The following is a 12341-nucleotide window of genomic DNA, read 5'->3' on the forward strand; positions in this document are numbered from 1 at the left end:
CCACCTGCAGGGCCTCTGACCCAGTCTCAATCATAGAAGGGGCTCCCCTGCATATGATCAGGTTTGCATAGGCTGGGGAACCATTGCGTTGGTACTGCAGGGCTTTCTGTCTCAGGAAAGCTTTCACTCTTAATCAGATATGCAAGCGGCCCTGGACTTGTACGCCAGGCCACTCGCAGCCTCCATGCCTCGGACCACCCCGCCTCTGCTCAGAATGCCCTTCTCGCCTCCACCTCCAGCCTGAGTTCCCTCGGGAGGTTGTCCCGCACCATAGATACCCTACCCCTCCACACCAACCCCCGTTATTTTGTGAGTTCATCTCCGTCCTCGAGAGGTCACTGCAGCAGTAGACTCGGCAGCTTCGCGGTGGTTGCTGCACAGTGTGTGCTAACGACAGTAAGCCCGATCTTTGAGATTTGTGAAATAGCCGCTGAAAAGAACTGGCCTGACTGCAGACCCGGCCGCCCACGCAACACCGGGCGGAGCTTTCTTACCCGCCGGGCACGCCCCCAGCCCTCTGGGCTCCACCCCTCCCGCCTGCGCCCCGCCCCTCACGGTTGCTATTGGCTGCCGCACCCGAACGTCCTGTTTATGGGCGTGTCCCAAGGAGGTGGCGAGGATTTAAATCGTCAGATCTCTGAGTTCCTCGGTGTCTCGCGCGGAGCTGGCCTAGTCGGTCTTCATTGGTCATTGGCTAGCGGGCTGAGGAAGGCGGGTTAGGTGCTCGCCGTAACATGGCCGACGGCGGCGGCTGGCAGGTAAGTGCGGTGGGCGCCAGGGACCTGGGGGGACCTCGTCGGACCGTGTGACCGCCTTAAGCGAGGTCTCTCCCGGGAGGATCCGGGTTGGAGCTCCGGAGCGGGCGGCGCTGCGGCGTCCGGCTCAGGCGCCCCTCTCGCCGCAGCCGCCGCGCCCCTGCGAAGCCTACCGCGCCGAGTGGAAGCTCTGCCGCAGCGCCGGGCACTTCCTGCACCACTACTACGTCCACGGAGAGCGGCCGGCGTGCGAGCAATGGCGACGCGACCTGGACAGCTGTCTCGAGTGGGAGGAGCGCCGGAGCGCGGAGGCTCAGGTGCGTCCGGGAAGCCGGGGTGGGTAGGGGGGGGGCGCTGAGCCACCTGGGCGCCTTAGTGCCCAGGCCACCCTTGCCCCCGCTCCAGGTCCCGGGATTTGGGAGAGCACTGCTGAGGGCCTTCCTCTTTCTGTGCTTTTTTTTCTTTCGAGAAATACTAAAAATTAGTTTATCAACTGGGTTTTCAGACTCTGGAAGACAAAGAGGGGAGTGGAGAGTGGTTTGAGAAGACAGTGTCAGGGTTGTCAGCTGACCTGCAAAGGAGGTGATATTGCTGAGTCCTGAAAGACCAGGAACCAGCCTTAGCAGCCTTTACCCAGTCCCAGGGGCTTACTTACATGAGGAACAAGGTTCAGAAGGAGGGTGAGCTGCGAGGGGTTGGGTATGAGGCTGTAGGGGTACCAGGGATCTCTTGGACCTTTAAAAGGAGCTTAGATTGTAGTCTAAACATGCGCTAGGAAACATGATTTGTTTTATTTTTTTATATATTTAAATTCAACTTTTTTATGTTTTTATTTTATTTTTATTGTTTTCAGAAATGACAGGAGAGGGAGAGAGAGTTAAGAACATCAATGATGACAGAAAATCATTGAACAAGCTACCTCCTGCACACCCCTGACTGGGAATGGAGCCCACAACCTGGACATGTGCCCTTGACCGGAATTAAACCTGGGACCCTTCAGTCCGCAATCCGAGGCTCTCTCCACTGAGCCAAACCAGCTAGGGAAGCATGACTTATTTTATACCTTTAAAAGATCAGTGTGGCTGCCAAAGTGGGAGAGTACATTAGGGAGAGGCACAGAGACCAGTAAGGAGGTGGTTCTAGTTGTCCATCCATCCAGCAGATACTTGTCATGTTGGGCACTCTTAGGGTACAGGAATGATGAGAACAGAACACCTGCCCTTTAGCACCTTCAGTCTAGTCTAGGCTACAGTGGTGCCTTGGAGCTGTTGTGGGTGGGGAGATGGAGAGAAGCTGTGAGGGTGCAGTGCTCATGGGGAAGGGGAGCCCGCGGGACTGACTGGTGGCTGCTTCAACGTTGTTAAATGTATGTTATTATTGAAGCAGACAAACTGATGTGGATACAAAGCTACCATATAAAAGGAAATCTGACAATTCCATACCTAGTAGTGAAGTCCAAAAAATGAAAAAGATAACTTACAGCCTATATGACAAGAGACTAGTAACCTTTATATATGTCTGAGCGCTTACATCAGTAAAAAAAATTGGGATGATTTCAGAATAGAAAAGTAGACCAAGGACACAAAGAAGGAATTCTTTAAAAAGGAAAACCAATGGCCTGGTATAGAAGTTAAAATGATAACAGGTGGTTTCTGCCTAGCAGTATGTCAGGAGTGTTGATAGGGGTTTGGAGAGTCGGGGGTCCTTGTGCATTGTTGGTGGAGTGTAAGGTGTTCTGATTGTCTAAATGTCAAATGCATACCCTTTGACCCGGTTTACTTCTGGAAGTTTATCCTAGGGCCGTGGTCGGCAAACTGCGGCTCTCGAGCCACATGCGGCTCTTTGGCCCCTTGAGTGTGGCTCTTCCTAAGCCTTAGGAGTACCCTAATTAAGTTAATAACAATGTACCTACCTATATAGTTTAAGTTTAAAAAATTTGGCTCTCAAAAGAAATTTCAATCATTGTACTGTTGATATTTGGCTCTGTTGACTAATGAGTTTGCCCACCACTGTCCTAGGGGAATAATTGGGTAACAGAGCATAGTTTAAAAATTAAAAATGTCCATTTTGTCACTGTGATAGTGCAAAAACTGAGTGTCCTAAATTCCACTAATAGACATTTGACCAAATAACTTCTTCCACACCGTGGAGTATTACATAGCCATTAAAAAGAATAGATAACATATTCTGGTTAAAAACAATAGATAGCAACATATCCTGGCATGGAAAGATGCCTCAGTGAAAAAAGCGGGAAGTATACACTAGCCACTAGAAGATTCCATCTTTAGGGAAACCTGTGATGACTCAAAAATTTAGACCTAGCCCTAACTGGTTTGGCTCAGTGGATAGAGCGTTGGTCTGTGGACTGAAGGGTCTCAGGATAGATTCCGATCAAGGGCATGTACCTGGGTTGTGGGCACATCCCCAGTAGGGGGTGTGCAGGAGGCAGCTGATCCATGTCTCTCTCTCATCGATGTTTCTAACTCTCTATCCCTCTCCCTTCCTCTCTGTAAAAAATCAATAAAATACATTTTAAAAAAATTTAGGCCTAAAATTGTGTTGGGGAAGCTGTTCACTTCACCTCAGGGATGGAGGTCTGGGAGTCTTTATATTCTACTTTGAATTTCTTATCACTTTTTAACAAGAACAGAAACATCTATTTGAGACAATAGAGCCTAAGAAGAAGACTGAGAAGGTGAAGTTAATGTGTGTAGAGGCCAGCATAGCCACCTGCCAAGGAGCCCCCTGACAGCTGTGATGTGCTGCCCTGTGTTCACTTGAGGAGAGTGGCATCTGAGGTCTGGACTCCTACTCCCTCCCCATCCAGGGCTCCCAGAACAAGCATCTCTTGCCTGATCTTCCTCCCTCTGGCCACTCTTTCCGACTTATGTCTTCTTCCAGCCAGCGTTAGGAAGTAAATCTGATCAGGGCAACCAAGGGCATAAGCTCTGAGGCCAGGAAGATATTTTTTAAGTTTCCTCAGATTATGGCGATCTACACAGTAGTTGACGCTTAAACAAAATAGACTTGAACTGTGTGCCTCCACTTCCTGTGGATTTTTAAGTGGACCTGTGACCTTCAAAGGTCAGCTGTACTTTCCACCCATAGTTGGGAATCCATTTGTGCAGAGGGCAACTTAAGTTACACAGATTTTCAATTGTGTGGTGGGTTGGCATCTGTAAACCCATATTCGCGGATCAATTGTCATTTTTCACAACAGCTTGGGAGAAAGTATGATCTAGATATGTGTGTGCTAATATGGGACCATCACCAAGGTGTATTAGATGGAAGTAGAGTTTCAGAGTAGTATGTACCATACGCTGTTGGTCCATCTGTGTTTGGGAGCCTGCTGAGGAGGAGGGAGGTACAAGGGCTATGTGAGGTGTGAAGTGACCGGGGTCTCCCTTGCGCAGCGATCCCTCTGTGAGAGCGAGCGTGGGAGAGTCCAGGCTGCAAGAAAGCGCAGCCTGGTGTGGACCCCGAGGCAGAGCCCGCTGCAGACTGGCTTCTCCCTCTGGAGGACAAAGACGAGTGACAAGCACCCCTACACGGCTTCCTGCAGTCTGTTTGAAGCGAAGCTATTGCACGGCCCTAAGGACTCCGCTTGGCCCAAGTATTCCAGTAGGTACCTGGGAGCTTCTGCCTGGCTTGGAACACGGAGCCCCACACCTCCAGCGCCACTTGCTCAGCCCTCACCTGCGTTCAGAGTGCCCCACTGCTGCCATGCTCTGGGAGACAGTTTTGTCCACTGCACAGCTTCCGGGAAGCCAAGCACCATTGCATATTGCTGTGAACAGCCAGGTTGGGCTGTCTCATGCTCTCCTACCAAGGACATTAGCAGGAGATGGCCATCCTCAGGTCTAGAATTCTCAGGTAAACTTTTGAGTAGTAGCCCTGACCCATGTGGACATGTAGAGTTAACTAAAGGGTTGTGTGGTCACGAACACCTCGTGGGGTCATTTTGTGCCACCCTGGTTGGGTGATGACCATGCATTGCCAGCCACTGGTGCTCACACTTGGCTATGGCCCACTCGCTCAGTTCCTCTGCACACACAGATGGGGCATACCTCTGGACCAGCAAGCTGCACCTTCTAGGCTCACAGGAGGTGAGATTCCCGTTTTTCAGAAATTCACACAGCTACAGAATATACCACCTTGCATAAAAAGGGTTCATGGACTCTTGGCTGAAGAAACCCAAACCCAGGACGCATGGAATTTTGGTCTGCTCTCCTCAAAATTTTTAGAAAATGTGGAATATGTCAAAAGCCATTTTACACATTAGATTCCAAATAGGAGCTGAAAATTAATTCAACAGTTGAGTTGTTGAGATTGTCAGAGTTGTTGAGATTGTTAAATTTCATCTGACGTACTCTGACTGTGTTGAAATGAGGTCGTAATCCAACATGACCTTGTGAGGACATAGCCAATAGGTGGCCATCTACAGGCCAAGGAGAGAAAAACCGACCCTGCTGGTAACTCAGTCTTAGGAGTTCCAGCTTCCGGAACTGTGAGAAGTGTGTTTCAGCCACGCAGTCTAAATGGCACTTAGACCCCACAAGGTGTTCATGACCACACAACCATTTAGTGGCATTTAGTTCTGGCAGCCCCAGCACACGAATACAATCACCATCCCAGTGTAACAGCAATTCAAACGAGTGCTCAGCCCCACTTGTCCCACCCTCCTGTGGGACACAGCAGTTTTGTTAATTAGTGTGTCTCTGGCTTGCTGCACGCTCTTTAGCCTCCCTCCCCATCTTAAAATGCTAAGCTGGTCCTGCTGGTGATGTGAGGAAGTTCATGTGCTCTGTCTGTCCCACCTGTGCAGACAACACAGCGCATACAGCCTGAACATCCTTCACCTTTGTTTCTTGCCTCCTGCTGGGGGGGAGATGGTCTCAATCATCCTTTCCCCAGTGCCTGGCATGGGGGGCGATGGGGACATTTGTAATTGTGTAAACAATCAAAATAAAGTGAAAATAAAATTTTTTAAAGGAAGAGCAGCATATCTCACCTCTGTCCATCCTTAGGTGAATTATTTTTGACTCTTACGTAAGACAGAGACACTTGATTAAACTCACATTTATTCCCAGCATGCCTAATTCCGTGACAAGCAGGCTTGAGCAAGCTCTGGTCATTCTGGCTTTCAAGGGCAGCGCGTTCAGACAGCTGCCTGCAGTTCTACCTCTTGAACTCCACCTGCGTGTACACCTTGGTGATGTCATGGTACCTGCCTTCAGGGGGCTGGTAGTTGGAGATGGGTGGTGTGTAAGCTGGCCCTTCTCTCTCAAAGGGAAACAAACGGCAGTCCCGCTTGATGGCCTCCGCATAGAGTTCCTGGGATGTGAGTTGTAGCTCCTGCAGAGCTTCCTGCTGGGCCTCAAGCATGGACTTGATGGCTTCCCTCTCCATCTTATGCTCTCGCTGCTTGTACAGGGACCACTTCTTCAGGAGCAAAGCTCTCCGTTCTGCCTCCTCAAAGGAGAGCTCTACCTCAGGCCGCTGTCTGGGAACACAAATCCAAAGTGAAGCTGGGAGCACTGCCCTCACTGACCACAGAGTCGGGGACTGCATATGGCCCAGGCATCCTCCCTGCCAGACATGGAACTCAGAAAAGAAAGGGACAAATTCAGGAATGGCATGTTGAATGTGGTGGCAGCTGCAGCTGACACTAGGAACCGGGGCCATTTGCTTTATGTGGAAATAGGAGACAGTGATCCTGAGATTATAGTAGCACTTCCTCTTTCCCAGGCAGAGACTGCCTTTGGTGAGAGGTGACTGGAGAAAAGTGAAATGGTATAATGAAAACGAACACCAAAATCCCAGGGAGTCAAGAGCCTCTTACCAGCCCTGGAGTGCCAAACACCTGCCATGTCCCGCTTGTATGGCAAGGTGCATTTTTATAAATAGTATACGCTTTTCTAAGACAGCAATCCTGCACACAACACATCCCAACTACGAGCATTTTGCCTCACAACGCAAGGGCTAAGGGTTTTCTACCATCAGGATGGGCAAGGCCCAAGTTGTCACAACTACAACTTCAAAAGAGCAGCGATAGGAACTTTTGAGCAATGCGGATACAAACTCACTCAAGCATCTGATCTGGCTTATCAAACACTTATTCTGAGTTTCTTTCCCACATTCAGCCATCCAAGAGCACCACCCAGGAAGGAATGTTTTCCAACTTCCATGAGACACAATCAAGGAGAAAAGGACTCAGCCTAGGGCCAAGTCAGCCCAAGCCCACTGACCCCCTTCCCATTACTGGCATAAACAGCAAGTAGAACTGGCTTTAGGTGATGGAACTCCTTCGCCCTGAGGACCTCAACCCTAGAGGACTCTTACCTCACTTTATCCATGAACTTCACAGGGATAATAAAATCTTCAATGGGAATTAGCTCCTGGCTAGCCTTTTCTAGTCTTCGGATCCTCTTTTTCAAGCGGTCCTTTACAGCTTGGTCTTTTTTAGGATCCACCTTCTTCTTCTTTCTCAGAGGTTCTGCTCTGATGGATAAAGCAAACATAAAAAATTTTCCTCTTCAGTTTCACAAACATACTGAGAGGCAGGGCGCCAGGTAAAGCACCCCAAACTTGTACTGAACTCTCCACTGGGGAATGAACCGCATGGCCCTAACCTCCTTAGCTGAGAGTGGCAGGGAGATGGATGGCTTCCAACCCAGGGTCCTTGTGAGAACTGTTTGGGCACTGTCAGCCCAGGAAGGGGTGGGAAAGCTTCATGGGGCATCCGGGTATAAATTAAAGGGAAGTGCTCATCTTTAGTGCTGGAGTGCAGGTATGCCTTGGGATTGCACTGAAAAGTGGAAATACCAAATTGGTGAATTAGAAGCCAATTACATCTTAGACCGATTTGTGATTGATAAAAAATGATTTCAGTAAGACTAAGAGAAAGCATAAGAAAAGTGACTGGCCTGTCCCTACTTTGGGGGATTTCTTAACAAATATTCCCATCCTAGAGCATTAACAATAGTCTTATTTACTCTCAGGAACACATTTCCTATGGTGATAATCTAGTATTAAGAATAATCAAATCCTCTAGCATCAAAGCCAAATTTTATGAATCAAGTCCCTAGAAAGTATCCAGAGTTCCAGATGGAAAAACTAGTCCTCACACCTTCCCCCCCCGCCCCCCCCCCCCCCACTTCTCCAGGGAGTCAGAAAGGGAAGGCCCATGAAGAACAGACGTGTATGCGTTGCCCTGTAAAAAAAACCAACACAATCCATTCAAAGTAGTTATTTAAACTACTTTTATATTCAATTTTTGTTTTCTGATTACAGGCACACCAGTATTCCATACAGAGACAGAAAAACATCCAGCTAAATTTAACTGAGAATTTTTGTAAGCTGTTAATGTTGCATACCAAAGCGTGGTCTTGACTTGTTCTGTTCCAGTGCACACCTACCTCCCGCTGACGCCCCCAAAGAGGTCAGGCCCACATTGGAGCTTACCTCGTGGGGATGAGTTCCCAGAAAGACAACAATGAAGCTCGCTGGTGGGTGTCTCTAACCTGTGTCTGCCAAATCCCCAGACGCCTGAAAGAGATGAGTACGTACAAATATCCGATTCCCCCCACTAAACAGAAGGGGAAAAAATTACAATGCCCTCAAGATCGAAGGCGCTTGTACTAGATGTGACAGCAAGGTCAATGCGAGATTTTTCAAAATCCCCCGTTCACAACAGAGAGCAGCAGTTGGGCGGGGTCCCTAGGGGCTCGCTAGGGGCTCCGAATTCTCATCCACAGGTAGAGGCGGGGCAGCCCATTTGTAACTGAGATGTCCGTGGACAAGGGCGGTCAGGGAGGAAGCACAGGCCCTGGCCAGCCCGCGCGGAACCCCGCGCGCGCGCGCGCCCCGGACACCCTGCGCACGGCCTGACGTCCGCACTCACCAGCACGGCGAACGAAGAGCACGCGCGGCAGCTCCCAAAACCGTGGTGGCCATGGCTTCCAAGGCAGCCGCCGGCTGCTTCCGGGCGCGCACCTCGGCGGTCCGGCCCACGGTGCCTCGCGCTACGGTCCGGCAGTCCCGTCGCTTCACGCGATCGCGTTCCGGCCTGGGGTGCAAGCCGCGGAGGACTGGATCACGCCCGGCCCCGCCCGGCCGCAGCGACGGCGCGCGGGCCCGCCCCCAGCGGAGGGCTGGATCGCGCCTGGCCCTGCCCCCTGCGCCGGTGTGGGTCCTTTCTTCCGCCTCCGCCGGGCGCTGCGACCGCACACGTCACCTCTCCCGCCCCCCCTCACTTAGTTGGCCTGCATCCTTGTGAGCATCAAGACTCCGCAGTGCGGCCGGAGTGGCCAAGAGGATGTCCCTTTACTCCGGGTCTTAAGTGTCCACATCTGTGAAAACGGTCCCCGATCCTCCAGTAAACGCGCCGCCTCGGCTTCCCCGGTGGCGCTCAATGGGGCTGGTTATCCCCCTGCATTCGTTCAGACTCGGGGCCGCGGCCGCCCGCCCGCTGGTGGCTGCACCTGGGCGCCGGCACGTGGCCTGGCGCTCACGAGATGCCCAATAAACGCGAGTTGATGAATGACGGAAGCTGGCTAATTAGTCGGACTGCTCACCAGCGACGTAGAGCTGGAGAGGCGGTCCACGCTATACTCCGACCCGGTGCGGCACCACCGGCCTAAGCTGCCACTCGAGGCCCCGCTTGCCAGCCACGGTCCCAGCAGACCCTCCCCTTCACCCATCGCTGGGACCGGGCTGGACCCAAAGCGGAGCCTCCCTCCGCTGCCCCGACCCGCACAGGAGCCAGGGCGGCCCGGTCCGCGCAGGGAGCGGTTTCCCGCCGGGGCGATTTGGCAGGTGCGCGCCGTGACTTCCGGCGTTGCCCGGGAGCTGCCGGAGGAGGAGCGGCGCAGGGGATGCGGCTGTGGCGGCAGCGGTGGCGGCCGAGCGCGGGGGGCGGCTGTGGCGGCGGCCTGGGGCGCGAGCCGGCGATGGCCTGGCGGCACTGAGGGCGCGGGGCGGGCGGCGGCTGGAGGGCGGGCGGCGCGGGAGAAAGCGGCGGCGGCGGCCCCATGGCCCGCGCGCGTTGAAGGACGCGGCTCTCGCCTCAGCCCGGCGGCGGCCGAACAATGAAGCTCCTGAAGCCGACCTGGGTCAACCACAATGGTGAGTGAACACAGGGGTCGCCGGAGGCCACGCCTGGCGTCAGATCGGGGTCCGGAGCCGGGTCTGAGTCGCGCGCGGGGCCGTGCCCGCCTCGCTCCCGGCGCCTGGTGCCCGGTGCCAGAGTCGCGGAGCGGGAGGTAACGGACTTTGTCCTCGGAGCGGGGAGACCGGCGAGCCCCGGCACGTGCTCCCGCCCGGCTGCGGCCAAGTCCGCCTCCGCCCCCAGCTCCTGCGCTGAGCCCTCCGCCACCCACCCGTGGTCCGTGGAGGCGCCGCGGCCTGGCTTCGGGGAGCGGCCCTTGGGCGCTGGCCAGTTCCTGCCACTCGTCTGCATCAGCCAGGATGTGCTCGGACGGCTCGATGTGCGTGGAACCTGGGCGCGACCCCTCGTGTAGCTTTTGATTGGCGGGGTGAAGACCTGCCATCGGCACGTCTCTGCCCTGCGGGAGGGGCTGTCCCTGCTCCGGCCGAGGCCTGGATCTGGTGACTGTGCCCCGAGTTGGGGGGCTGTGGCTCAGCGCTGAGGTCCCCCAGCCCAAGGAACCCCGTTTATTCTGAGCTGGGGCGTCATGATGACTGACTTGGGTTGGGGCCCATCCGACAAGGTGTGTTCTAGGAGAGGGGCTTCCTTAAAGCACACCCCGGGGGACCTGACTTCCACTCCTCTGGTTGGGAACAGGCTGTGTTCGGCCCGGACAAGCCTTTAGTCACGAGCGGTTTTGTCATAGTTCTGCCTTGTGGGCACAACTGCAGGACTTGGTCCTCCTCACCACCCCTGTCCCCAGGCCCCAGGGGGGTGAGGGAGGAGCGTCCCCCATCCCCTGGCTGACAGCACCGAAGCCCAAGGAGCGCTCGCTCCTCCAGCGTAAGGCCTGTAGCCCCGATGCCAGCCTGCCTCTGGCTACTGGTAGGCAAAGGGTCACCCCTTGTTCCTCATTTCTGCCTTGCATGCAGCTAGAATGAGTTACCGTTTTCTTTTAGAGCAAGTAGAGTAGATGCCTTTGCCTTTTTTATACATGTCGCTTTTCCGTTTTGAACCTGATCTGGCGATTGCTCTCTGCTACTGCAACTGAACTGAACATCTGTGTTCTTTCAGGCAGAAGTGCTCTCCCTTTCTCTCCTTGTGTGATATCTCTGTCATTTTCCGGGGCCACCTCTTCCTTTTACCATTCCTCCTGAGTTAGTCCACTCTATGTGCTCTGTCCCTGTGTCCTTTCCATATGCCCCCAGGGCAGAGACTGCCCCATTCCCCTCCAAATTCCCCGCCACCCTCGGCAATGTCTCCCATATAAAGGATGTATGATAAATATTGGCTGAAACAAGTGAGAAAGAGGAGGTTTCTGTAATTTATGAAGACACACTAGGTTTATGTGCATAAAACCAAAAGCTGTGCACTATAGTTTCATTTCTCCTAAGTTGATTCCCAAGAGCATTTTCTGATGTGTAGTATGCAGATCTCTCCCTGGAGACCTGGGGAAATATTCGGTAATTATAAGTTATGGAGCTTGTGAATTAGGAAATGAAATATTTCATTATGAACTAGTTTGTTGTGTAAATGAAGATCTGAAGGAATTTTTATTTTAAAATAAAAATGTTGCCCAAATCAGTTTGTGTGTATAGTCAGCCTACCCTTCTCCAGTCTCTCTCTCTGCCATGTAATTCCTAACTTTGTGATAAGCTCCTTTGTAGGACACAAGTTCTGTGCTGTGTAAGAATAAGTCAATGTGCTTAAGTGATTATCTAGGTACAAACAAGTGAGAGTCTGCAATGGGGACAACAGCCAAACTCCCACCCTGGCAGAGTGGGCGGGGCCTCTTGTTGGTGTGGCCGCTCCATAGTCAGGATGGAACTTGATGATATCTGCTCCGCCTTATTCACAGTACAATTATGATGTTTGGCTGGGAAGGAAGACACAAAAGTGCACCCCAGATTATAAAATACTTTAGAAACCTAAGACATAATTTTTTTAAAAATTGAGACTCTGGAGGGATGGAATTTAACTTATTTTAAACTTGTTCCTTGTTAAATTTCCTTTTAAAATCTCCTAAAATCAACCTTTGACTTATCAAGTGTTCAGAAGAATTGTCAGGGTAAATTAGCACTATCCTGAAGGAAATAGTCATTGTCTGGATTACTGACCAGTCCTACTGATCAGCCCTTTAAAAACTGGTGAATAGTGAGAGCTGCTGGGGGTGGGAGCTGCTTGGCCAGAAGCCAGAGTGGTGGGTTGTGCTTACTTTAGATTCACAAACAAAAAAGACCATGGTGCTTTGGAGAGGGCATCATTTTACTTTCTGGCTTCCTTACAGCTTGAACATACTTTTTCTGGTGTCTGAGAGTCCAAAGAGGGATGGAGCAAGAGAGCTCAGGAATTTCCCTGTGTTGGTAGGATCCATTCAGATAGGCGGAAAAGGCAGCTAGAATAGGGCTGGTTTAATGCAAAATGAGAATTATATGTTG

General features: G+C 52.1%; 3 protein-coding genes across 10 annotated transcripts in view; 2 read left to right on the forward strand and 1 right to left on the reverse strand.

Annotated features, from left to right (window-relative positions):
• Nucleotides 1–615: 615 nt before the first annotated feature.
• On the forward strand, nucleotides 616–4440 carry CUNH22orf39 (chromosome unknown C22orf39 homolog). The gene is given in 4 exon segments (XM_036353774.1): nucleotides 616–758; nucleotides 905–1072; nucleotides 4169–4247; nucleotides 4250–4440. Coding segments are annotated over 4 exon segments (312 nt in total). The 5' UTR covers nucleotides 616–734; the 3' UTR covers nucleotides 4291–4440.
• A 1378-nt stretch (nucleotides 4441–5818) lies between these two features.
• Nucleotides 5819–10710, reverse strand: MRPL40 (mitochondrial ribosomal protein L40). 3 transcript variants are annotated; one of them, XM_036353772.1, is made up of 4 exons: nucleotides 8659–8888; nucleotides 8220–8303; nucleotides 7098–7256; nucleotides 5819–6258 (listed from the first exon to the last, which is right to left on the reverse strand). In XM_036353772.1, the coding sequence occupies exons 1-4, from the start codon at nucleotides 8709–8711 to the stop codon at nucleotides 5934–5936; spliced, it is 621 nt and encodes a 206-aa protein (XP_036209665.1). In that variant the 5' UTR covers nucleotides 8712–8888; the 3' UTR covers nucleotides 5819–5933. The 3 variants fall into 3 exon arrangements, 1 of the variants encoding a protein (XP_036209665.1); XR_004974849.1 differs by lacking the exons at nucleotides 5819–6258; nucleotides 8220–8303 and adding exons at nucleotides 6265–6530; nucleotides 9332–10710 and having other exon boundaries at nucleotides 7098–7251; nucleotides 8659–8823; XR_004974848.1 differs by lacking the exons at nucleotides 5819–6258; nucleotides 8220–8303 and adding exons at nucleotides 6265–6530; nucleotides 9332–10708 and having other exon boundaries at nucleotides 8659–8823.
• LOC118678284 (protein HIRA) overlaps nucleotides 9744–12341 on the forward strand; it is a 64279-nt gene continuing 61681 nt past the window's right edge. For all 6 annotated transcript variants that reach the window (XM_036353763.1, XM_036353767.1, XM_036353768.1 and 3 more), the window contains exon 1: nucleotides 9744–9881. In XM_036353763.1, the coding sequence (XP_036209656.1) occupies nucleotides 9845–9881 (37 nt within the window). In that variant the 5' untranslated portion in view covers nucleotides 9744–9844. The remainder of the gene's footprint in view (nucleotides 9882–12341) is intronic.

Source organism: Myotis myotis, unplaced genomic scaffold (genome assembly GCF_014108235.1).
Source record: "Myotis myotis isolate mMyoMyo1 unplaced genomic scaffold, mMyoMyo1.p scaffold_m19_p_20, whole genome shotgun sequence".
NCBI lineage: Eukaryota > Metazoa > Chordata > Mammalia > Chiroptera > Vespertilionidae > Myotis > Myotis myotis.

Coding starts and splice junctions, on each gene's coding strand:
- MRPL40 (XM_036353772.1), bottom strand. CDS start 8,711: ATGGCCACCACGGTTTTGGGAGCTGCCGCGCGTGCTCTTCGTTCGCCG. Junction 7,257..8,219: donor TGGGAACTCATCCCCACGAG/GTAAGCTCCAAT, acceptor TTTATCCATCAG/AGCAGAACCTCTGAGAAAGA. Junction 6,259..7,097: donor AAGTTCATGGATAAAGTGAG/GTAAGAGTCCTC, acceptor TTGTGTTCCCAG/ACAGCGGCCTGAGGTAGAGC.